Source organism: Eschrichtius robustus, chromosome 21 (genome assembly GCF_028021215.1).
Source record: "Eschrichtius robustus isolate mEscRob2 chromosome 21, mEscRob2.pri, whole genome shotgun sequence".
Classification (NCBI taxonomy): domain Eukaryota; kingdom Metazoa; phylum Chordata; class Mammalia; order Artiodactyla; family Eschrichtiidae; genus Eschrichtius; species Eschrichtius robustus.
The window spans coordinates 17492895-17520444 of NC_090844.1; the positions used below are offsets into that span (position 1 = coordinate 17492895).

A 27550-nucleotide genomic window follows, 5' to 3' on the forward strand; every position below is an offset into this window, starting at 1 on the left:
TGCCAAACTAGGGTACCAATTTTCATGGACCATTTAGTAGAAAAATGGGGGGCGGGGGGAGAATCCTCTTCTCAGAAACCTTTAGTAGATACTTTTAAATTTGAGTAAAAACCGGGTCTTTCTGAAAGGCTTTCCAATGATTAGTTTAAAATCTGCTATCATATCACATCACTGAATTCACTGCATTTTAAATAATTCCATATTCATTTTGATCATATCAATCAATGCATATGACTTACCTATTAGCAGATTTGAAAAAGAATAGCTAGGTATACATTTGCATTTTCCTCAGCTGGAACTCTTCCGTCTGAAATACACTATTATAGGAGTATTACACTGTTCTTTTCAAAACTGTTGAAGTGGAGAGAATCTGTCATAATTAAATGAGATAGCCAATCCTACATAGTAAAACGTAAGAACTTAAACCTCTCTGTGGAGTACTAAAATAATTTAATCATTTACTCATAGACAGTGAACACCTTCTATAAGCCAGGAACTGCTCTAAAGGTTAGTTTTATTGCAGTGGACAAAGCAGAGAAAAATTCCTGCCCTTATAGAGCTTACCCTTCAATTAGGGGGTTCTGTATGTAGTATATAAGACAGATGTAACTAAAAAATAGAAGAGCACAGCCACACTGTAAGAAAAATGTCTCAAGTTTAATAAATCTTCTCTCTGGTTGGTTGATATGTCGTTATTTTTCATGTCTTGATTTTTTTAAAAATTGAAGTATAGTTGATTTACAATATTGTTTTAGTTTCTGGTGTATAGCAAAGTGATTCAGTTATACATATACATATATATTCTTTTCCATTATGGTTTATTACAGGATACTGAATATAGTTCCCTGTGCTATACAGTAGGACCTTGTTATTTTTCTATTTTATATATAGTAGTTTGTATTGAGGGGTTTTTTTACACATTTAAAATAGTCAAATAAGCCACAATTCTGGAATAAATTCTAAAGCATAAATGAGTATGTCAATTTAAATGAAAATGCAACTCAGGGCTGTATGCAGGATATACATTTATTAACAGTGAAAAAGCATTTACCCAAAGTGAATGTTACAAAATACAAAGAGTACCTGCTGCACGGTCTGGCGAGCTCACTCTTTTAGGCATTATTTCAACCTGCGAGGTTTCTCTCTCACTCAGTTTGACCTTTTCTTCCTCTTTTATCTCTAACCAAATTTTCAACTTAAAAATGAAGACAAACAGTAATATTCAATGCCTAACCCTTTAGCAACAGTTACCAGGGAAAAACATATTAAACAAGTTATCTGCTCTCAAGTCCTAGGTATTTTAAAACTAAATTATCTACTATAATAGAAAACAACAGACCATATTACAACAGCTATAACATAAGTCAAATAAGCAAGTTTGATAAGGTTCACAGATACTACAGTAATAACTAAGGTATAAGTACAACGCTTCCACTGTATCGATCTTTAAAATGCATGCAGAGAGAGAGAGACAGTCTTAATATGTAAGGCTTGGCTTGAGTATCAAAATGAAGTTTCTCTACAGAGTCTAGAAAACAAATACAGAACTTAAGTATACATATAATGTAACTCATGTTTCAATTTCCCTGAAGTCAAGCCAATTGAATAAGAATTCCTGTTTCTGGAATGATAGTTTTCTGAATAAGTTTTACTAATTCAGAGAGCTGGAGATGTATGTCTCACATAATTTAAGTTATGGAACAATGCAGTCAATGCCCTTATAGGGAAATCCTCATTTAATACTCCCTGACTGGACATTATATACTTTTACACTGAGGTATCAGGCAAGAATTTCAGAGGAATACCAACCAAATTCTTTTCTTATGGGGTACTTCAGTTAATTGTTGACATATTTAAAAGACTATTTGGAACAATTCTTCTTATTTTATTCAAGAAAGAATCTGTAAAGATGACTTAATTGTTAACTGGCTATGTGAAGCCTTACTGGGTATATGGCAAGTTTGGGATCTAAAGCTACACCACCTTTTAAAAGCTGATTTACTTAGTGACAAAGAGGTCATGTAGATTTTCGTTACTCAAAACTTCATCTGCGAACCTGCTTCTCTCTCACTGCATACAAAAGCAACTGCTATGCTTTGGCTAAACTATCATCTCAAAAGGCAAGGCTGTCCGAAGGCATATAGAACTTTAACGTGCTGGTACATAAATTTAGTTCTATTAATCTCTACTTTAAAGATCTTGGTTTTCCTTTTAAAATTAATCACAATGTTACTTTACTTGGCTGTGCAGAAATACTCTCTAATTATAGAAAACTTTTTTTTCTTTTTTTACTTTTAGACTGAGGCAACACAGATATGAATTGAAATTCTAGAAAATATTTATCTAATAGATAATTATGTAAGTTCTAGGTACTAAGGACAAGTGTTCTAAACTTATTATCCAATTTGAATAGAATATTAATACATATTCTACAATAACCTGGATACCTTTATAACCTGCCCTATTCTTGCACAGGAATAAGAGATGCAAGTATCTAAAAGAACATTAGACCCAATAGCAGCAACACTGGCATTATTTGGAGGCCTGGCCTAAAGGCCGGGCTTTACAATAAATAGAATATTTCTCTAACTCTTGACCACTGCTCTTTGAATAGCCTAATTATATAGAACAGTGACTTGCTGTATAGAATTCAACATAATTTCCAAAAAGATAGTTTACAGGTTAAGTCCAAACTTTATTTAAAACTACATTTTAAATTTAACGTTACCAAACATCACAATGGGGAAAAAAAATCAAGACCAAAAAAAAATGACAGAAAGAAAAAGAAAAAAACCGCACAGTGTATCAAGGCTTGAATCTGTCCAGAATTCAGTTTTCGATGTTTTAAACTGCCATGGGCAGAAATTAGCACACCTACCAAAATCGCAGTGTCAAACTAATTTACATTTTTTACAGATCAAAACAGATGTTTATTTAGTGCCATTTTCATATATGCACTGACTATGTAAAGAGAGTCAGATGAGCCTCTGAAGACATCTCATGTACTCTGGGCTCCCAGTGTCTCTGAAAAACAGAATCACAGTTAATGCCTTATAAGTTACTTACTGAGTTAAGACCTTAGAGAATTTAGTTTAATACTGCTCTCTTCCATTAAAACTTTCACTTCTAATATAAAGTTATTACAAAAGAAACTTAGTTTGCTACAATAATTCCCTGATAACACACAGCAAGTTTAAAAGGCATAGGTAAGGGTTTCCGTTTTAAGATGGCAGACTAAGCAGATACTTCCTCTCTCTCAAAAAGAAAACCCCACTAGAAAAAAAAAAGAAAAGAAGTATAAAAATGAATAAACCCAGACCAACAGAAGAAGAGTGGTTGTGAGAGAACAGAGGATGGGGAACCACAACAAGTTCCCAGGACGCTCAAAGGAGATGGAGACACAGGGAAGAGGGGAGGAAGCTGCAGCCTAGACACGCTAGCACAGGCGGCAGTGCAGAGGGTACCAACTGAGTCCTGACAGGCAGAAGTGGGCTGAAGACTGGGAAATTAACTGAAGGTTTGACATTTGGTTTGCACTTCTCTTCACCCTATTTCTTAAAAAACCAAAAAATCTTATATGAGTTTCATCAACTGATGAATTGATGAACAAAAAAGAAAATCTTTGACCTTGATGCAAGAAATGTGCTCCTCTGAGTGGCCCTTGGGTTGTGCTATTAGACCCATAAAGAAGGAAATCTGGGACTATCACTTGGCTCTGCAACAAATCATATTTATATAGAATCATCTTCAGGAAATTATAGAAGATTCAATTATTATAGTTACAAAAACAGAATGTACGTGTGTTTACTTTAATAATGTTAATAACATTAAGAATATGAATGAAACTGAACAGAGGAGGCAGAAGGAAAAGGGGAGGAGCAAGTAGTTGGGTAATGACCAAAGTTGATGGAACTAGAAAATGTATATATTTATAAGAACAAAGGTAACAGAAAAACCAAAAATAATATAAACACTGAAAGAAGAGGTAAGTCTAAATACTTTTCATTTGGGAGACAGGAAATATTATCTAATTTTTAAAATTAAGAAAAATTATAAGAATAGTATTTAGAGATCTAGAGGGTCTCCTCCAAAAGAACTGAAAATCAATAATTAAAAGAAACGGGCTCTTGCCAATCATCACTAACTGCTTTATACCTTTCTTTCTTAAGCCATGTGCATATATTACTTTGTTAAAACTAAAAACAGAAGAAAATTATAATACTATTTTATAAATTGGGCAGTTGAACAAATTTTTATACAACTACGCTTCCTTTCTAACGTTTAGCTTAGATATTCCAGGTACTAGTAGCACATTTAAAAAAACAAAACAAAATGATGGTATCAAGATTCAGCAGCTTTTCAACATGATACGGTTAAAACTGATAACTCTTACCCGGTTCTTTTAGTGTCTGAGAATTCCCAGCTAATTCTTCAGTCTGCATTTCACATAATATTTCACCAGATAAATGGTTTTTCTGTTCTTCTTCTACCATTTTCTTCCTTAGATCTGCCTTTAGAATGAAAATTAAAAATACAAAATCATTTTTCACCTTAACAATATTTGTTATATAATGACAACTTTAATTAAAGAGAGCAAAATACCTCTGAATATATTGTCAGTTTAAGTGGTAAATCTTCAACTTTCACAAAGTCTTCTTCATCAGATTTTTGACTTATGTTACCAGATTCTGCTTCCTATAAGATTAACAAATTATATTTAATGACGGCAATCCACTCTATCTCTGGATCTAAACCAAAGTCATCCATGCCAAGAGATAAAGTGGATTCTTACATGTGTATATATGTCAGTAATTCTATCATATTTGCTTTTCTTCTATATTCAGCTCAGTGAATAGAACAGAAATCTAGAGTTCACGGGAAGGGCTACACACTTGCAACTGTGGGCACACAGTCAAGCTTTTCTGTCCCCATTTTATAAAACAAAGAGCCAGTTCACACAGGTTAGAGGAAAAAATAGTAATAGTAATACTGAGGGCTAAAATAATTAGAACAACTACTCTTATTACTTGATATGTTTATAGAATGCATCAGAGCTGTATCCAGCAGAATATAAGTAAACATTTACAGTCTTCCTTCCTTCCTTCCTTTTTTCTTTTTTTCTCTCCCTCTCTCTCCCTCTCTCTCTCTCTCTCTGGCTGTGTTGGGTCTTCGCTGCTGTGCACGGGCTTTCTCTAGTTGCGGCGAGCGGGGCTACTCTTCGTTGTGGTGCGCGGGCTTCTCATTGCAGTGGCTTCTCTCATTGCAGAGCACGGGCTCTAGGCGCGTGGGCTTCAGTAGTTGTGGCATGTGGGCTCAGTAGTTGTGGCTCGGGGGTTCTAGAGCACAGGCTCAGTAGTTGTGGCGCATGGGCTTAGTTGCTCTGCAGCCTGTGGGATCTTCCCAGACCAGGGCTCGAACCCGTGTACCCTGCATGGGCAGGTGGATTCTTAACCACTGTGCCACCAGCGAAGCCCCTACAGACTTTCAGTATCAACTCCAGAGGTTCAAATAGAAAGATGAGGTATGAACTTAGTAACTCACAAAAGTTACTAAAAAACACCTCACACTGTTTTTCCTGAAAACTGAAGTCTTTTATTCTCCTAGTTCTTTGATTTTTAATAGTATCATCATTCTACCAATTACCCAGTAGAAACCTTAGGTTTTTCTTTTTCTTGAAACATTTCTCACCCATGTCTCTCTGTTCAGCTCATTTTGTATTTATATGATAATGGAGGCTCCTAACACAGCTTCCTTGACAACACTTCTTATACAGTCATCGGATTCATCTTCAAAAACCGTGACTTTGACCATTTCACTTTCTTGCACAAAGACCTTCAGTAGTGTTCCCTGCCTAAAATTCAAATTCAAGACCCTCTGAGATCTAATTTCAAGTTAATTTTGATTGAATGCCTCCTACAGTAATTCTATGCACTCATCAAATGATAACAAGAACAAATCTAGTAAGTAACTTTCACAGTTTTAAATGCAAAATTTTACGGGTAGTGAAGCAAATAAAACAGTTAAGAGAGTTACTCTTTCTACGAATGTTTTGAAGTATTATAAGCCCCCTTGCTGAGAAGCTGTGAAATCATAAGTATATCTTTGGGCAGAAAACTGATGTTAATTAAAAAATATGTGAAACATATCCTTTAGACCTAAAGGTACATTATTACAAATCCCTTCAGTTTTACTGACAAGAGAAAGTGAAGTATATATAACATATACAGCCCAAGGATCCACAAAAAAAAAACCTATTTGCTGTAAAATTAAATTGAAACAAACGTCCAGAGTAAAACTAAACTTAGCTACTTACATCATAAATGCAGATTTGCTAGCTTACTTTTCTGTCATTCCCTATACAGAGCTAGGGACTCTAGTGCTGTCAAACTGCTTTATTTCCCATCCCAAATGTAAACTTTCAGGGTTATCAAAGATTATGAAGTGTTCCAAACTGTTGAGAAGTCAAGCATGGATGGCGTAAGAGATGATTCACATATCACTACCCCTTTAGATCTGAACTTGAACTCCCTCAAGGTTTCCATATAAAACTCATCTCTTTGCTTCTCAAAACTATGAAAAGTGGAATTTTAGGTTTTGAGATGGTCATCTTAATTCACTATCACTCTTCTGTTCAAGTTTAAAATAAGTCTGAGTAAGAAATAAAAACGTTCCGACAGTTTCTAAACCTAATCACAAAGCAGAGTTATGTTTATATACTAGAAATGTTAACCTGAAAATGAAGAAATATGCACAGAAATGAAATGCAAATGATACATACATAGTCATTCACTAACACTGGAGATTCAGTGTCAGGACTTCCAGCCAAAGAGCTTTCAGGAGTTTCCTGGGCAGATTTAACTTCTTTGACTCTAGGCACCAAGGTTTCAATTTCAGTTAAAGGTAAAGGCAAAGCGTTAGGCTGATTAGATGAATCGATGGTAGTAAGAGCGTCCTTTTGGACAGTGCTATTTAAAGGTTGCTCATTTTCCAAGATATTGAGGTAACAGGGCTTCACAGGAGTGCTATCTTGGTCATCTGTCATCAAAAGAAAGTCTTAACATTAGTGTAATACAACTGTCATTAAATTTACTATTATACCAAATAAAGACTAAACTGTATAAATTAGAGTAATCAAGACATTTAAGACCCAAAAGAAAAGGCAACTAGAAATTATCCTTATCAATGGTTCCCAAATTTATTTGACCAGATTCATCTGGGGATACTTTAAACATTAGATTCCTGAAATGCACCTGATTTCTAATGAAATAGGATTTTCAGGAGTAAGGCCCAGGAATGCGTATTTTTAAAAAATCCCCCGCATTGGTATCTAAATATACCTTCCTTACAAAATTTTTTTCTGTGTTTAAATATTTGTCAACTATTCTTTAACAGCTGTTTGCAGAAACAAAGCCCTCGTGTTTTCTACAAAGGATTTATGGAGAAAAAAAAAAAGACATACCTCAGGTCCAAAACACCTTTGAACTTCCATTAGCTAAGAATTTAGATTTTTTTGTTTTTAAGCACATAAAGGGCACTACAGATAATCTTAACATTGAAACTTATTTAGATTTCTTACCTTTACTAGTAGCGGGTTCTTGTTCTGATGGGACATTTTTGCTTTCCGCTGATTTTTCAAAATCATGCTGTGGAACCTGGAAGGAAAAAGTGATGTCTTAATAGTAGGGCCTAAATATATGGTCACGATGCAGGAGATGCTTGGTAAGTGTGGTATGTCCAGCCTGAGACCTCAGACAGGGGAATTTAAAATACCCCCTGAAAGTGTTTCAGGGAGGCGGCGGCGGCTGCAGTTCCGCGGCAGCCCAGGACAAGGGCTCCTCTTCTCAGCCGCACAGGAACACAAGGAACTGAATGTTACGGACTCCACTAGTTTTCATTGTTTTTTTCAGACCAGACTCTATCTTAAATGAAACTAAAAGACACCTGTTTATATGCAGATGTTAAGTGAAAGGAAGAGGAGATGATGAGGAGGAGAGAAAGATGAACAGAGCTAAGTGCCTTCTGCAGGAGGACAGAAAACTGAAGACACCTCATAACTGGGTGTACCAGATGCTAGGAAGGAAGGAGTACAGTCGTGGGGTGGGAGCTGGTGACAAGGGGACGGTGCTGGTGGTTGTCTGAAGCTGTTTAAGAAATATGTGGACCTTTAGATTCCCTCCCCCAGGCTCAACAGAAAATGGGAGATTATGTTTTGGAGAAAAGGAACTAGTGAGCCTCAGACCAGGGGCCACCAGGGAAGGGGTAGGCTCCAGAAAGCACAAGTGAAGACAGGATAAAGTGTCACACTGAAACAGAAAGATCTAGTGCAAGTCTGTATAGAGGTGGGACCCTCAGCCCTAATCCTACATCTAACTGCAGAACACCAACAGCCAAGGAGGCAGAAGGAGACTGGAGGACCCTCCCTACTTTGGAGAAACTAAACCACCCCAGAGAAAAGACCAATAGGAATTAACATTTGGGACTTTCTGTCAAAAAGCTATACACTCGGCTACCCTATGGTGAAGCCCAAAAGAACCCCACCTGGCTTTTTGATGTATTATTCTTTAATATAAGCACCAAAGGTACAGTGGATATTTAAAGAAAGCCTCTAGGTGGGTAAGAGAAAATATTGCTTTGATGAAGTAATAGGGTGCTATAAAAAAGTAACAATCAGGAAAAAAGTACTTAGAAATTAAAAATATAACAGTTGAAATAAAAATAATTTCATATAGGTATTAAGGTCAAAGAAATCTCCCAAAAAGTAAAAGAGAAAGAGCAATGAAACAATAAAAGAGAGGAGAAAATTAGATCAACCCATGAGAGCTAATAACGTTTGATAACATTTATTCCAGAAGAAAAGAAGAGAAAATGGTAAGGAAGAAATAAAAGAAATAAAAGAAAATTGACCAAACCTGAAGAACATGCTATATTGAAAAGACAACTGAGTACCTAGTGTAGTGAATGAAAAAAGACCTGCAACAATGTATATCACTGTAAAGTTTCAGGACTCCGGGGTGGGGGTGGGGGTGGGGGGTGGGGTGGGGGGTGGGAGTGGGGAGGTGGGGATGGAGGGAAAGCTTCTAGAGCTAGAAAGAAAAAAAGATATATACGAAGAATCAGAATAAAGAAAGGCAATGGCAACACTGAAAACTAGAAGACAAGGAAACAGTGCCTTCAAAGACCTGAGGGAAAATGATTTTCAACACTGAAGTGTTAAGTTTTCTTAGACAATATAAAGCCTCAAAATATTCTTTGCACTCTTTCTTAGAGAACTACTGGAAGATGTGCTCCACCAAAATGAGGTAATAAACCAAGGAAGAGAAAGGCAAGATTTGATTCCAGAAACTGAGATCTAATAAAGAACAACAAAGGGGATTCCCAGGCTGGTAGCTATTTAAAGGTCTAAAGAACAGCCAAACCCAGAATGGAGCAGGAAAGGAAAATGCTCCAGGAAGGAAGGACAAAACTGGCTAATTGGTTCATGTAGAAAATTCTACTGAGAGGTTTATAAAACTACTGATGGGCATAGCAAAGACTTGAGTTTGTGATGAAAGAAAAGAGAGTAAATAAAAAAATTGAGACAATTATTAAATTCAGGTGAAAAAATGTGTTAAGACTTAGCAATAAATAATATTTGCTTAGCTCAACAGTCAGTAATATTTACAAAGTTTGGTTAAATCTAAATATTTGGTTAAATACAGATTTAACCAAAAGGTATAATTAAATGAGGTGGACAGGATTAATATAATTAAATGAGGAGCCGTAAGTGACCTAAAAATCTTCACCTGCTGTAATAGAAGTCAGTAGGTAATGCCTAATACATAAATGAATAAATACACACACATATTATTCAGATGTAAGGAGGTAAACAGCAGAAGAAATCATACAAAAGTTTGCCTCTGGGGCAGGATGAGGTGAAGGTAGGAAAGGGAATGATTTTATTTTGTTACATACCACTTCCATGTATAACTAGAAAAAAATAAAACTTAAAAATCCAGATCATCTGAAGTAATCACATAGTTTTTTAGGACTTGTTATCAAAAAAAAAAAAATTTTTTTTTGAAGTGCTTTAAATGTAAACATTGCTAAATACAAAAATAATAATAGTGTTTAGGATTTCAATAAGAATATTAAAGTAGTTTGTATTCATGAAAATGAGAATGGGGAAGTTGTAAATTTTAACATCTGTAAAAAGAATCAGCTTTTTAGTAGTTACAGTAAGACTGGTGGAGGGTGTGTTAGTCTGCACTGGAATACCTGATCGTCGTATTCATTTTCTTCTGTAGTTTCAGTGTTAGCCTGCAGTGAAGTCTGGACATCTACAGGTCCCTCTTCAAATTCTTCTATTTCTTCATCTTCATTCTCATCTTCTCCACTTCCATAATTAGTCAAAGCCTGAGTTTCAGCTTTGGACAAATCTAAGTTGATTAATAACACAACTTTTAGTAAAATTTCAGCACTTAAATCTTAATAATAGCTACCATTTATTGCATTCCTGCATTGCTCAAGTGCTTTACATACAGTATCTGAAATCTTTAAAACAGTAAGTACTAGAAAACTGTGGTGTAGAAAGGACAAGTAATTTAGTCAGGGTCACACGGAAATTCAAATTCAGAGTTGCTTGACACCTAATTCTATAATCATTCCACTCCACCAAACTGTTTCAATAAGCCATCTATAAAGAACTAATGTATAAACCTAGTCTAGAACCTTCAGACTTACTAATAGACACTGGACAGTCTTCACTTTCTTCATCTTCCTCTTGATCAGAGACATCAGAGCTCACATTTTTGGGACCATCACCATCATAAACCTCAGCTGTTTGAGTCTGTTTAACTGTTTCAGTCTCATCCTTGTCCTAGCCACAAATAAATTTGAGTAATTAATACCTTAAAGTACATTTTTAAAAGGTATACAGTAAGTCTATCATAAAAATTAATAATAGTTATTATCTAATAAAAAATATAAAGAATCATTTTAAATTTAGTTCTGTTTTTAAAAGAAAATAAAAGTTTGTCAGAAGGATATTTTATGATATACGTTGCTCTCAAACATTAAGGTAAAAGCTACTTAAATTATTTAATCTTTTGTTTCAAAAGCATTATTAGCACATACTTTGTCTTCATCATCAATTTCTCCAGCAGGTGAGCCATGATCTCCTTCAAGAATCCTTTTGGCCTATAAGCAAATCAATTAAGCAGAATTTAGGGGTAACCATTCATCATTACACTTAAGTACTCAGTAAACCTTAACAAATGCTGCACTTTTTAACCACCATCTAAAGAGTTGAGTGTTTTCTTAGAAATGTAAATTCAACTCTTTCATTTAAATCTTTTAAACGAACAAAACAAAAAGCAACAGTGTCTACTGGACATCTCCTTGGATGTGTAAGAAATATCACGAACTTACTAAATCCAAAACAAAAATTTAGATTCCTTCCCTTCCAAAACCCCATCTTCCTTCAGTCTTCCCAATCTCAGTAAATGGCTCTTCATCCACCCAAATGCACAAGCCAGAAAACTAGGAACCAGCCTGTACTTTACTTTTATTATCCACACTGAAACTATTAGAATGCGTTATTGACTCAATCATCCAAAGGTTATCTGTTGTTACACACTCAAAGATAAGACACATAATTTCTTACCTGGACTATTGCAACAGCCTTACAACTGGTCTCTCTGCTTCCATCTCTACTCTTCTACAATTCCTAATTAATATCATATCCAGACAAATCTTAAACTGAGATTATGTCACTCCTCTACTCCAAACTTTCCCATGAATTTCCATCATGCTTACAACAAAATAAAATATAAGGTCCCTACCACAGTTTCTAAGGTTCCATAACTTGGTCCTACCTACCTCTGTGTACCTCATCTCCTACATGCTCGTCTCATTTAAAGTGTTCCTGCCTCCCTGGCCTTCTCTCTATTCTCCAAAACACTCAATCCTGCCTTAAGAGTCTTTCTTTATACTTAACAGTTCTCTCTGCCTGGAATGCTCTTCCCTTTCATCTTCATTATAAACTCCTCTTGTCCCTCCATGGCTTACCTCACTTTTCATCCCCTGAAGGAGCCTCGTGATTCCGCCATCTAAAGCAACCCTTCCTATCATTTTTTTTATAGTATCATCCTCTTTTATTTTTTTCAAGCTCTAAGCAACGACTGAAATGATGTGAAACTTATTTATGTCTACAATAAAAAACATTATGAAAAGTGTGAAAAAGATGGCTTGACTTTATCTACTTTAGATTTCAGGAAGAAGGGTTATCTGTTTCCGTTTTGGGTCTTGACCTGCTTTCCCTCTCATGATTGGAGTTAAGAAAAGGGTGCTTGTCTAGGGAAAAAGCCTCCTGGTATGCCTTAAGTTGAGGGGAAAAAAACATCCAATTTCGTATGTGATCAAGACTACTTTAACAGGGTATAAGCAGCTACAGGGATATACAACCAAAGCCCTGACTAATAACAAGCATAAGTGTTGGCTGGGGTGATAAATACTCCCGGGGCATCTGCTGGGATTGGCAATAACCACGGCAGGCAGCTGGCCACGGGCCGGATCCCACTCCTCCTCTCTCTTCTGGAAACCTGCGTAAGTGGCAGTAACGTGAAGTGGCTATCTGACAATTCCTGCCACCCGTTCCTGCCTGCATTCCTGATTAACTCCTATTACTAAAAAACCTACTTTTGCTGAGGTCAAGTATGATTTTAGTTACTCATAATGATCAAGAACTACATTTATATGCTAATTATAACTACTCCTAAAATCAAAATGCATGTAATTTACCTCTTTCGCGTAAGACTGTATCACTCCAGCTGCTTCTATTTTCCTTTTGCATCTCTGTTTAACAGTTATACTATTATTATCCAAATCTTGCATGAGTTTAAAGAAAGCCAATTCATTAAATAACACTTCAGATATCTCTACAAGAAGATCTTCTCCACAATCTTTCAGTTTTCTGCCAGCAAATTTTGCCAGTGAATCCTGTTCAAAGATAAACCAAATAGCTTTAAGATTACAGTAAACTTCAACTGTGGGTAAAGCAATACAAACAATTAACAAGTTTAAATTATAATACTCACCAATGAGAAAACAATATTATTACTTTTTAGTATTGAAAAACTTAAAACTAATGGCTAAGACAGGCTAAGGAAAGATATATTAATATTACTAAAAATATTACTAAGTAGGAATCTTGCTAGTCCTGCTTACAGAGTATACAAAAGAACATATGGTCATCCATAGCTTTAGTCCCTATGTAATATAACTGCTAGCCACAAATATAGAAGATAAGGGATTCCTAATCTCACAAGAGGTCCCAGACAGTACCAGAGGATATACATATAAACCACAGTGAAAAGCTGAAGTGCCATGAGAGAAGAAAATACCATTAGAATACTTTTCAAGTTTTCCCCTTTATGTAAGGCAGCCAATCATTCTAATTTAAATTTTCTCTTCAAAATCAGTCTAAAAGTAAACTTTAGTTCTATTTAAGCTGAAATATAGTATCATCAAATGAACAAGTCTGCTATACTCTACACATTTTTTACAAAACCGCTTTTATTTTTCCTTCTTCCTAAAAATATGGACTATGCTATTTAGAAAACAGGCAAACAACTATAATGTTCAGTGCCCCCTCCCTCCCAAAAAAACACCTTATCTAGCACAGTGATGGAGGGAAGTACAAACCCTGGGTCCTTCATGAAAAAAAATTAACTGAATAGGTTTTGTAAGAGAAAAAGTAGAAGACTAATTTAATCTCTACCTCAAGAAAATTTTCAACTCTGGGCAAGATTTAATGTAAACTAACTTTTATTCTTCATGTAGGTCTCCTTGCGAAAAAAATTAGGAATAAGATGAAAGAAAAGCAGTCGGATTTTCTTAGACTTAGAAAAAAAAAAACTTACGTGCAAATTAATATATGGAATCTGCCCACAATTATAACAGTAGACAAAACTGAGGAAGGGCTGCATGGATCCTGATTAACAAAAACATTTAAAGTATCAACAGTTTCTCTTTCAACCTGACTCTAAAATGGAGTTCTTTCTTTCTGTAGGAATAAGTTACCTAGTTAAGTTTATAAAAATACATTTATCTAAAAATTATCCTAAACATTTTTAAACAATGCCTAACACCACAGATGTCTTATATTCCTTATGTGTTAGTACAACTAGATTAAATAGAGCCAGGACAATTTAGGATCTATTACTATAGATTTATATAGATTATATAGATTTATATAGATTACTATAGATTTCCTGAAATTTATACTTCAGTCTTATTAAAAACAAAATGAAAAATTATAGTGATGGAAAAGCACATCAACCTAGGGTTTTTAAAAATTTGATGGACAAAGTGAAAATACTATCTCTAAAACCAATTTAAATTAAACACAGGAATAGGAAGCAAGGAAAAATTTTGCAGGAAAATTCTGTAATACAGATGAAAAGAAAAACATATTTTCCAGTTTGGAGCAATAATACACATCACTGAACTATCTCAATGGGAAAACATACTGGTGAATTTAACTGTCAAGATGTTTATTATATGGAGTAATTATGGTATCCCTACTCATTAACACAGGGGTTCTCCTCCTTGGCACTGTTAACATTCCACAAGGTGCTACTACCAGCCCCTCCCTGCCTGTTGGTCTGAGGACACTGCTAAATGCCTCCCGGGAGGCAAAACTGCCCCAGTTACAAACCACTAACCGTCACATGATTTAGTTACTGTTACAGCCTAAGAAGTCTCTACAATCAAAAGCTAGCTTCCGGCTTCTACAATTTCCCAGACTGGTAAAAATAATTATTTTAGAAAATATCACGGAATACTTTTTAAACAATTCAAACTTGAAATGCTCTTATTGGGTAGGAAAAAAATCAAAACAAAATTTTATTAGAGTTGGGCCAGGCCTTAGAGATGATAAAGTTAAATGAAGACACAGGCCCTAATCCAACTTTTTTTTAACTAAGTAAGCAATAACCTAAGAAGTATTAAAATGTCATCCCAAATGGATGCTAGAATGAATATCTACTTGAATAAACTGTGTAATGTCAGAAAATGGCGGGAAAAAAAAATCCTAACCGCATGGTACATATTGAAGTCATACAAGTACAAACTCTTACCTGTAATATACTTCCAAGTTGTTTATGGAAGAACTTTACAAACTCTTTGCTCTCATCGTTTTGCTGGGTAAGAGTCAAAACCATGCGTCTTACTGACGTCAGAAGTTGAGAAGAGCATACTTCATCCATGTGCTCCTGAGAAAAATCCTAGTTGGTTAGGATGTAACTTACCTTGTTTAAAAACTATTAATCCACATAATATGAGATTGTATTTTTCTTGCATAAGCTCTTCAGCTTTTAGATGCACACTTGGAAACTTCGTTCATAAGAATAGCCAAACTCCCCCCTACACACATTAAAAGGTTGCAAATTTTGACTCACCATAGCAGAAAACAGCCAGTAAAAGAAACTGGCTGATTCAACATTTCCCATCACTTCCTTTCTGTACTTTAAGGAACTACTCATGCCATGGTTTCCATATTGCCTGTATTCCTATTTGCAGTTCAGTTCATTTCAACTACTCTCACAACCACACTTCACCTTCCACCCAACTTCCTCTGCGTTATCTTCTAACTTTTCTAAGCCTTGGCACTGCTGACATCCTGTGCATTGTAGGATATTTAGCAGCCCTCTGGTCTCTACCCACTAGAAGCGAATGGCACCCTCCACTCTCCCAAGTTCTGACAACTAAAAAACATACCCAGACATCACAAAATGTTATTAGGGTCAAAATCAGACCCAGTTGAGAACTACTGTCCTTTCTTAACAAGCCCCTTTGGGCAACTCTCTTCATCACCTTAATCTTCCTTTAGAAGCATGTGCAGGCTACATAACAATCCACACCACCGTTAACTTCCTGAGGTGAGTCCGTAAAGCATCCTTACCAAGTAACCTCAAGGTTCTGATCCTTTCTGCTACTGAACTCATTGGGCAGGTCCTCTAACCTTGACTCACGTTAAGTTTGTGGGGTTTTTTCCCTTTCCATTACAAATGTGTAAAACAAGGTGGCCAAACTAGATGATGTCTAAGATCCCTTAAATCTAAGGATTTAAGCTCATTTTTAAAAAATTCATGTGTCAAGGCAGGCAATTTAAAAAAAAGACAACAGTCCCCGTCTTCAAGGAATCAAATACCAGTGGAGGAGTCGGATCATGAATACATCAATCACTACAAGCTACGCACTGTGCAGTAGGTGATACTTTTAAACTGCAGGGACCGTTTCTTACTCATCACCTAGCACAGCTGCTAGCTGACAGGAGATACTCATTACTTGCTGAATAAATAAGGATCATAAAAGAAGCACACACTAGGTGCCCTAAGGAGCTGTGGGAGCATATCAGAGCGCTGAAGAAAGGTCAGTCAGGCAGAAAAGAGTGACAGCATTTTATATTTTCAATGATGACTAGTTGCACAAAGGGCTGATATATGAAAAAGAAATGGCAGGTATAGGAAATGTTGAGTAGTTTGAAATGAGTATTTATCTAGATGGAGAGCAGTGAGAGATGAAGCTGGGAAACTAAACCACATGCAGTGGTGAAATCTCTCGACTTCAAAGATATGAATTACAATTATGCTATTGGAGAGAAGGAAGTAAAACTAACTGCTCTTAGGGGCAAAATCAATTTTTTAAAAAATCAATTTTTGACTCACAGGTGATAGAGGGTAAGAGAAAGGAAGTCTAGCTTAGGTGACTGGGTGTAAGGCAAGCTTAGGTGACTGGGTGTAACAAAGAAGTCCTATAATCTTAGAATCTTAGTTCTTAGTTCTGTAATCTTACCCAGAAAGTCAAGATTTGAAGTGAAATGAGACATCATAAAGTAGTTAAAATCAGACCATTAGTCCTACTCATTTTGTTGGCCTCAGAAACTGTCTGCAATGCTAAATTTAGTAGGGGATCCTTATGAAAGGATATAACTTAATCAGACACAAAACTGTAAATGCAATAAAATTTCCTGAGATGGTCGCATTCCCTACACATAAAGCTAAATCATTTATATTTTTTAACACTTAGAAAATAACTGTACATATCAAATAAATATCACTACCAATATACCTAATTCAACCAAAAAGACATGCTTAAAAGTATTTATTGAATTACAATAAAACAAAAACCTATAAGAAAAAAGGTAATGCTTTGTTGTCTATGCCTAAGATAGAAGCAAGCAATGACCTGAATAGTTTGTCAATTTACTTTAGGGAATGGTTTCAAACTCTTAAATGAATATCTACCTATCTATCTATAAGAATATATATATATTCTTATAATTTATAGGAATATAAATATGTGAGGGGGTGAATACATATTTTAATAAATGCACAGGAATAACGGATGAAACTGATGTATTTGTCTTATCTCCTCAGATTCCCTTCATCTAGTCTCTGAAGTCCTTCTTGAGTGAAAATACTAAGAAATCGAGAAAGACATTATTCTAGTGGGGAGATACAGGCAAAAAATTGTGATACTTTGTCATAAGTGCTGTAATAAAAATATGTACCAAGTATCCCTGAAGCAGTGACGAGAAGGAGAAATCCTGCCTGCAAGTACATGCTAACATACTTCAGCTGGGTCCTCAAGGGTGTGACTGCCAGAGGAAGGGTGAAGGGCATTCGAGGCAAAGGAAGTAAAATGGGCAAGGTGCCTTTTTGAACAATGTCAAGGAGGATACAAGGTACGTGGGAAGGAATAGTTATGAGGCTGGGACCAGGCTATAAAAGTTTTATGAGCGATGCTGAATCTGATCTGGATTCTATAGGCCAACTGTTTTCAAACTATACTTCAAACTACACTTGATCAGTTTGAAAACCACAGTCAAGGTTTGGTGGATCCATTCACTTACTAATTCATTAAGTATTTACCAAGTACCTACTACCTGCATGTACTATACTTGGCATGGTAAGACAGTGACCAAAACAGTTTAACATCTCTGATGTAAATCTTCCATTACTTCATGGTGCTTACATGTAACAAGGGAGACAGACAAAATAAATAAGCAAATATTAAATAGGTTATAAGGTGACAAGCACTATGAAGATAAAGAAAAGCAGATAAGGAGTAGGGGAGATCTGCTCACCCAATACGTAACGTTTGATTAAAGCCTTGAGGGTTCAAAGGAAAAAGCCATGCAGGTATGTGAAGGAAGAGCATTCCAGGTAGAAGTATCAGCAAGTGCCAAAGCCTTAAAAGTGCTAGGAACGCTAGCAGGAGAGTTGAAAGATCAGAAGAGGAAGCAGAGACAGAAAGAGCCATTTGGAGCTGCTGCGGGTGCCCAGGAAAAGGCTAAGTTTTTCACTTTTCACATGGAATAATTTGGGCATAGACAGATGGATCCTCTCTCTCCTCTTGGCTATCACATCTCTTCAGAGAAAGCAGTTTCTATAATTGCCTTTTCAAAGATCTCTCTTCTCTTAAAATATTCCAAAGAAAGCAATTACTTCCACCGAGGGAAGAAATGTAAGTATATGGAAACAACTTTCTGTTGTCAACATCTTACACATTGGCAAGTACAAGTAGGTTGTAAGAAATGAGCCCAATGACAACATATTTTGTAGTTTCCCACACCTGAATGAAAAGACCATCTTTTCATTTCTAATTTTTTAAATTTCCATTTTAAATGGGAATGTAAAAGGGGCCATCTCAGAAAGAAGCCCTGGCTTGCACGCTTCTTTCTCTCCCCTTTTCATTGTCATTAAACAAAATTAATGGTACTGCTTACTATTCTGTTAGTAGGAATATAAATTGTTAACCTTTCTGAGGAACAATGCACATAAGGCCCCAAAGCCTTAAAAATATTCATACCCTTAAAGCTCGAAATTCTATGTCTAAGAATTATTTCTGATAAATAAAATAAATAAAATAAAAATGGGATGTGTATTTAAATTTAGCTAAATCATTCAAGTATTGTTCATAATAGTGAAAAAGAAACCAGAATAAACATAAATGTTTAACAACAGGAACTGACAAAATAACAGGAAATTCTGTTCTATGAATACTCAGCCCTCACAGTAGCAATCAACATAGCTCACTGCTGGCAGTCCTACTTAGTCAACTCTGGCTCTTCCTCTTTTGCACAACTTTTATATGTTTGATCACCTGATCCTGGGCCCCAGTTCTAGGCCACCTTCTCTTATCTAGTGCTGGGCTTTAGGTGACCCTACCTACTGTTAGTAGGACCGGATTTCCAAAATATATCCCAACTGTCTACTTCTCCCCATCTTTAGTACCACACCCTTGTCTAAGCCATTACCATTTCTCACCTGTCTCATTGCTCTTCTGACCCCTATATTTAATTCTCCATAAACAAACCAGACTTTGTTTCTCTCTTACTTAAAACCTTCTGGGAGTTTCCCTTCGAACTTCAAACAAAATCCAAACTCCTAACCATACCTATGATGTTCTATGTAACTGGCCCTTCCCCCTTCTCCAACATCATCTCACACAAATTTCCTACAGCCACATGGTCCTTCATCCAGTTCCTTAACATGCCAAGCTAGCTTCTACTTTAAGGCCTTCCTCTGTCTGGCATGATCTTGGCTTAAGCTGGCTCCTTATGCACACCCCTGCTTAAATGTTCCCTCTTTAAAAAGTCTTCACTGATCATCCAGTCAAAAATAGACACCATCACATCACCATATTTTAATTCTCTGCATGGCATGCACGACTACCTGATATATATCTACTTATATGTTTTATATTTGCTTGTTTTTTTAATTCATATTCTCATCTTAGCATGTAAGCTCCATGTTAGCAAAGGTCTTGACTTGTTCACTACTATATGCCAGGTTTTGTGGACAAAGCAGGCATCTTACAAATACTTTTGAATGAATAATGAATCAATAGTGTGTAACCATTAAAAAATACGCTGTAGAAAATAGCAATTCAGAAAGATGTTTATGTTATTAATATCTGAAAAAAGCAGAATGCACAAATATATGGACAAAATATTACAGAAAGGTTGACAAAATATTGACAGGCGCTATCTCTGGGTGACAAAATTATGGGTGACTTTTAGTTTTCTCTTTTGTCTACCTATTTTCTTAATTTATTACAATGGAGTCTTTGGTATGAATTTTAAAAATAAATACAGAAGTTTGTTTATTTTAAAAAATTGCTTACCTTCAAAAAGGGAATGACTTCTTTCATAATTGCTTTAATTTGCCGGTCCAGTTGCTGCGTATCAATTCTAGGACATGGGACGGTAGAAACTTCACTTACAGGTTGCTGTGAACTATGATTTTCAATAACAGGAGTGTCCGCTTTAAAAAAGAAAATGCTGTATTAGCAAAATAAAGTCTATGATGTTATATGTATACCTTTATGCAAAATTCTGAAGAATATTAAACTCTGAGGATTTTATGCTAAAATAACACAAAGGAACAGCCATGTAGTTCTAGTACCCCTGATAATTAAAAGAAGAGTGGTCCAAAAACTCCCTGTTACACATCACGCGGGGCTCTTGATTTTTTATATATGGAGCGATGAGTCTTACTTTTAATCGATTCAAGAACACACCTTCTAAACCATCACCCGTAGTCGGGGCAGCAGCACCACCATCCTCATCCTCAATAATCCTGCAGGTGCATCTGACATTTGTGTTACTTTCAGCCTCAGTCTTCATACGCTCATATTCTCTCATTCTGGCTAATGCTTGATCTAAGTGAATCACAGTGTTACCTGCATATGGAACAGAAATATTTCTAGAGGATATAAGAGCGAACTTTTTCACGTATTCCATAAAATTTATTAATAAAAAAATAACGTCTGAGCATAAGGAAGAAAAACTAGCTTAACAAGTTCCAGATCCTGTACTATTTGGGTACCTGGCATACATTATCACATTTACTTAATCCTTAAAATAACCCTATAAAGTAGATGATAGTACCCTCATTTTCACGGAACTTAAGTCACTGCCCAAGGTTTCACAGCCAGTTAAATACAGAATCAAGAATTGGAACCCAGCCCTCTCAGACTCTCAAGTCCATACATTACTTCACATAAACAGTACAACAAAAACTAATTCCAAAATGTCATACAAATTCTGATGTAAATAATCCAACCTAATACAAGCAATTAAGGTAGAGAAAAGACCTAAGAATGAGATTTCCCAATTCTTCTTTGTCCACTTCAGACAAAGCTAGTGGTGAAGGACTGTGAATAAACAATCAGCTAATGAAACTAAACAGGTAGGATTCAAAATCTCTTGGCAACTCAGAAAGTAGGGACAATTAAGGGAGAGAGGGTTGGCTACAGAGTGATTTTTCTCTATAATGAGATGAGCTCAGTACAGACTTGACAGGTATTTAATCAGAGGGAGCTAGGGCCTAGAGTCCTCGTAATTAGGGTAAGGCAAAAGGAAAACTTACTGCTTACTAAAAGGTAGGTACCTAACGATAAAGCAGGGCTTGGCCCTTTTCTTTGTAGTGGAAAAGGCCTTTGAAATCATCTAAATCTTGTTCTCATCATATAAACAAACACTAGAATTATAGAACATTAGATTATTCTATCAACTAAGTGCCCCGGAAGTCTGAATGACTGAATACTTGGGTATAGTTAGATGTGCTACAGTCTGGAAAATGAATCAGGCACCTGGGCATCTTTCTTTTCTCTAATTTCCTTTCCGAATTTAGGACTTGGGTTTTTTTCTCTCTGACCTATGCAACCCTCTAAGCTTTTGTTTTACTACTGATGTAAAAAAATGCAATGTGCCATGCCTCAGAGTTACCTGGATTTCCCACTATAAATTATATATGCTAAGAAATTTCAGTTCTTACCCAAATTATGAAGTTAACATTTTTATTGAAGATGCGATTGGATGAGGCATTGCTACCTCTGAATTTTTCCTACTGACTAACTGGAAGATCTTAAAGGATGACCTTTAAGAGAAAGGAAATTAACATTCTCTGAACTTCTATTAGGCATGCTAGAGAGTTCTGTGTATTTTTCACAAGAACACAGCAAGGTAAATAGGATCCCATTTCCTTAGTATATATATATATGCAGAGAGTCAGAAAGGTTAGATGATTTGCCCAAAGTCAAAGAGTTTAACAATTCTTGAATTTAGACTGATGGATGGACTTGTAAGTCCACATTCTTTCCACCACATCTTGCCTTTCTAGACTTTTGTTTCCTTATCAATGCCATTCAAAGACTATATTAAAGTCGTGTTCTAAGATTATAAAAATTCTGCTTACCCAGATCATCTGTTGCAAAAGGCTCAAAATTTGAAGACACAGACATGACACTAGCATTATCAGCATCATTTTGCTCACTTATTTTATGTGTTTCTCTCTCAAAGTTCTTCTCAAAAGTTTCCTAAGTTATAGTTTAAAAAAACAAATAAAAGTCACTAATATTTCTTTTAAAATTTTATGATTAATATTAAAAATTTAACATAGAAACTAAGTATTTGCATAAAACACTTAAAACTGTGATATAATGAAAGTTATAAAAAGTTGAATACAGAGTCACAGAGAATGTTAAAATATTAAGTAACCTTGCAGAACACTTTGTCATTATGGAGATGAAAATACGCAGGGCCAGCTACTAATTAAATTCTAACTTGGAAAAGGTAACATTATTTCTACACTATCAGAGAAACTCGATCTTCACACTCTAACAATGCTTAGTACCTTACTATGATATCTGGTTGTCTCAGAAGAAAAACATGACAGCATCATTCATATTTTTTAAAATTAACTTTATTGAAGTATAATTTACATACAATGCACCCATTAAGTGTACAGTTTGATGAGTTTTGAAAAATATATGCACCAACGCAACCATCTTTCCTAAATATAAAGACCATTTCCACCAGCCCAGAAGAGTTCTTCTGTATCCTCTACACCCCACTCATATGATTTCTATTACCGCAGATTAGTTTTGCTGGTTCTAGAGCTTTATATAAAATGGAACCACTCATTATATACTCTTCGGTGTCTGGCTTCTTTCACTCAGTATGTTTCTGAAATTAATCCATGTTGTTGTGTGTTTCAGAAGTTCATTATTTTTTAATGGCTGAAATAGTATTCCATTGTATGGATATACCACCGTTTGTTTATCCATTTATCTGGTGATGTTCCAGTTTGAGGCTATCATGACTAAAGATCCTATGAACATTAGTGTACAAGTATTTGTGGACATGTTTTCATTTCTCTTGGATGAGTACCTAGAAGAGAAATTGCTGGGTCACATGCCAAGTTTATGTTTAACTTTATAAGAAACTGCCAAACTGCTTTCCAAAGTGGCTGTACAATTTTTACAATCCTACAAGCAGTGTGAGAGTTCCAATTGCTCCAAATTCACACCAATACTTCTTATTTTCAGTCTTTTAAATTTCAGCCTTTCTAGTGGACGTGAGGTAGTACCTCATGTAGTTCTGATTTGCACACTGGTCATTTATATATCTTCTTTTGTGAAGCACATGTTCAAATCTCTTGCCCATTTTTTTTGAGTTGATTTCTTACAACTGAGTTGTAAAAGTTCCTTACATAGTCAGGATTTGTCTTTTACACAGTCATTTGCCAGATATATGTACTGAGGTTGTTTTCTCCTAATGGTATCTTTTGAAAAGCAGAGAGATTTTATTTTTATGAAGGCTGATTTATCAATTTTTTTCTTTTCATATTTAGTGCTGTGTCCTACAAAATCTCTGCTTATGTCAAAATCATGACGATTTTGCTTTCTTTTAGAAGTTTTATAGTTTTAACTTTTCCAGGACTGTAAGTAGTTTCAAATTAATTTTTGTGTATAGTGTGATTAGGAGAGAGCCTCAATTATATTTTGACTGTAACTCATTTCACAATTGTGTTCTTTCCTAGCTACTGATCTTTTAAAGTTTTCTCTTAAATTATGAAATGAAAGGTTTGTCCCTGATTAAAGGAAATTCAGGCATTAGGGAACATGTTTTAAGAAATGGAACCATTTTGCTACTCCTTTAAGTAAGACTTGAAGGTAGATGTGCCTTTGCCATTTTATAGCACCCTGGAGTAGAAGATGCAAATTGTTTCTTCCTCTTCCTAAATCTCAATTCCTCAACCTCCTTGACTATAATCCCCAGATGTCTACTTTAATTCTCTCTTTCATGGCATGAAGACTTTTACACACTCTGAAAGGTATGTGTAAAAGCTCCATAAATGGAACTCAAAGGACCTTGGCCTAGAAACATGGAGAATGAGACTCTATATCCATCCAGTATGGCAACCACTAGCCATGCAGCTATTTAAATAAAATTTAAAATTTAGTTCCTCAATTCCATTAGTCACATTTCAAGTGCTCGATAGCCACATGTGGCTAATGGGTACTGTATTAGACAATGAAGATATAAGACATTTCCATCACTGTAGAAAGTTCTACTGGATGGCACTGCTCTAGATCTGCTAAGACACCTACTTATAAAGTATCACTGCATCTTTAAATTTTAACTTTAAAACCTCGTCAGGTTAACTTTATCATAAATTGTAGCTCAATTTTCAAAATTTACTGTTGACGATGCAAACCAATGGGCTCAAACCCTTTAAAATAACTGGAGGTAATGCCGCCTAGCTGAAATCTGGGTACAAAGAAAGGCACTGGAGTTAGGGATATAAAATTACTAAAAAAGATTTCTAAGAACAGACACTCTTCATGCTCCCTCAGTAAGTTATTTCAATGCCTAATCAACTTAAATGTAACCTAGTATCTCCTATTTTTTATGTATACAGCTGGACCACTTTTCATTTCCCACAAAAAAAGAGAACACAATTTTCAATTAATTAAAATAACAATTAATCCCAAGTAGCAATTAGTTACATTAATTTGTATTTGCTATTATAAAGTCAATCAAAACCATGTAGTTTTTGCACACAGGTTTATGTTCATAGTAGTTTAGGAGTTGGAGCCGAGTGAAGAAAAGTTTTAAGCAGAAAAGATGACTTGGGGAAGTATTGTTTTAAACATGAGTAAAATAAAAGAGCAAAAATTGAGAAAAAGTCCTCAATAATTGTAAGGAAATTACTATACATGAAGAAGAGAAGATGATCTTTTGAGAAAACACTATCTTTCCAGAAAAAAACGTATGTTATCATATTAACAATGGGCAGAAACACAGTAATATGCTTCCGACTCTATACCTATAGCAGGTATTTGCTAATCAATTATGGCACTCTTATCCATGAACATCCAGGTGCTGAAGTTGGTATAAAAAAGAATGTACTTGTTATCCCAGGACCACATATAATCTTTCACAATAGAATCATGGTCTGATCCTTTAAATAGGTGATTTCAAATGCCTAGTTCATTATCTCCTCAGTATCCTCGTAGTTTGCCATACAGTCATTCAATCCACTATGTGTGAGGTAGGTGTTATTTGGAGGACATAGTTTATTGAAAATATACACTTTCCTCACCACTCTTTTCCATTTCCAGGCCCTTTGTACTTTACTCAAAAATTTCTTCATCAATTTTAATACATTAAATTACATTTTCTACCAGGCTTTCTTTTGTCTAGGTTTCTCTTCTAACTCAAAGACTAACTCAATTTATCTTGTATTTACTCAAGGGTTCTTTGATCTAACTGCTGTCTGGTTTACTCAATGTCTTGAACGAAGACAACAATTTTTACTGAGTGTCTATTATGACTCAACTCCTATGTTGGACAAAGGAGATATAAATATGGCTACTTTAGACCTTATAACCTATCATTAATTTTTGGTGTTTGACTGCTGTCATATTGTGACTGAATTTTATACCTCACCTCAAAATAAAGCAATACATTACACTCAGCTTTTTAAAAATGCTAAAAACCAAATATATTAGGTATACTCACAATTTATTAACAACCTACTTAACTTCTGTTAGCTGCATACTGAAATTATGTCTACATTTCATTAATCATTATCAGCTTACATCATCAGTAGTAGCAAGGCTTTCACTGGGAGTAAGTTCTGAGTTTGATGCTATCCAAGTACCAGAATTCACTGACTTTACGTTTTCCCCTTCTTTTTCATGGTTCTCAGAAATATGTCTGGATACTATGTCCTAAATAAGGAAATAAGATAGCTATGAAAAACATTTGTGTTTAATCACAAAATTAAAAGTAGAAGTAGATACCAGAACAAATGCAATACTCCTGACCTCAAAGGTTAACTACGAGGAAGACATAACATTTAGGATAAAACACTAAAAAAGTGCTCAGAAAAAGACTTTATCTAAAGCTACTTGAGCTATATAAGATTATTAAAATGGCATGGAAATACATAAAAAAAAGATCAAAATACTTATGGAACAAGGACATACTTCAGTCTAAGAAAGTAACCAGACAGAATGGTGAAAAATGGCAATACCAGAAAGCGTAGGGGAAAAAATGTTAGGTACTAGATACCTGCAATGCATATAAAGCCCTCTGTCTCAAATAGTCTGTATTCAGTAGCTGAAGTTCATGGAAGAGTTCAATAAGAAAATGTGGACGAGATTCATTTTGAGAAATCAACGTAGCTACTTCAGAATAAATGGTATCCCGCAAAGCTTCAAACATGGAAAAATCACTCCCAGTTTCTGGAAGATATAAAAGATCAGGAAGTTAATATTGATGAAATACATTCCTGACTATTTCTTTTAACTTGCAACATTACTCTCACCTTTAAATTACTTAAAACACAATTCTATTTCAGAGCTTTTAAAGTAGAATGAAAATCTTAAAATTACCAAGAAAAAAATAATCTTAAAAATATCAAGATATACACTAAATATTTACTAGAGAAATAACATTACTTAGCATTACTTAGAGCAAAGTTATTTCTCAATGGAAAATTTTACACATTTCATAGGAATAATCAGTGGAAATCTTTCAGCACTTGAATGAAATAAGCAAATTGCAAACAATTTTCTTTTTTTGCTAATATGAGTTTTCTTACAGAAAAGGAAATTCGTTTATTTTGTTAATGTTGAGAACTAAATGCTGCCAAGGAAACATACTACTTTAAGGCTTATCTAGTTAGGTCTACTGATTCTCAAATCTCCGCAATCATGCTGTATTGATGAAAAACTGAATTGGTAACTATAACAAAATAGGTCAATTTTACTACAGTGTCTTACTGACACACTCATTATAAGCCGGAGCAAGCAGTGAGGCAAATGAAGCTTTCAGTTTCACAGAATCTAGGCATCACTCTTATTTAGCAACAATTCTGCTACATGTATTTGTTTATAGCAAAGAATTATCACCCTTAAAGGTATACACTCATACCTTTACTTTTAAGAGCACAAATTAGGAACTGTTCCCATTTTGAGTTCTCTATGAAAAAAAAAAAAAAATTTCCCAGTGTTCTTCTAGCTATCAAATTCTATAAACTTTCTAGAGTAACAGTAGAACCACAAGCAGCTAAATATTCAAGTTCTACAAAAATCAGTGATAAGTTTTCAAGAAAGGGAATTTGAAATGTTGAGTGTTTTAATATATTGTGCTTTCAAATAAACATGCAAAGATCATTAAGATTTTAAAAATTCACTTTTTGCAAGAGAG

General features: G+C 35.2%; 1 protein-coding gene across 28 annotated transcripts in view; it reads right to left on the reverse strand.

The window, feature by feature from the left end:
• Positions 1-1012: 1012 nt before the first annotated feature.
• PCM1 (pericentriolar material 1) overlaps positions 1013-27550 on the reverse strand; it is an 88395-nt gene continuing 61857 nt past the window's right edge. For 20 of the 28 annotated variants that reach the window (XM_068532325.1, XM_068532334.1, XM_068532330.1 and 17 more), the window contains 15 exons: positions 26411-26583; positions 25936-26067; positions 22245-22365; positions 20566-20727; positions 20170-20309; positions 15117-15251; positions 12778-12975; positions 11113-11175; positions 10720-10855; positions 10255-10415; positions 7577-7652; positions 6779-7053; positions 4603-4695; positions 4394-4511; positions 1013-3024 (listed from right to left, as the gene is read on the reverse strand). In XM_068532325.1, coding sequence (XP_068388426.1) covers positions 2999-3024; positions 4394-4511; positions 4603-4695; positions 6779-7053; positions 7577-7652; positions 10255-10415; positions 10720-10855; positions 11113-11175; positions 12778-12975; positions 15117-15251; positions 20170-20309; positions 20566-20727; positions 22245-22365; positions 25936-26067; positions 26411-26583 — 2009 coding nt within the window. In that variant the 3' untranslated portion in view covers positions 1013-2998. The remainder of the gene's footprint in view (positions 3025-4393; positions 4512-4602; positions 4696-6778; positions 7054-7576; positions 7653-10254; positions 10416-10719; positions 10856-11112; positions 11176-12777; positions 12976-15116; positions 15252-20169; positions 20310-20565; positions 20728-22244; positions 22366-25935; positions 26068-26410; positions 26584-27550) is intronic. The other 8 variants (XM_068532327.1, XM_068532352.1, XM_068532344.1 and 5 more) reach the window with 1 other exon arrangement.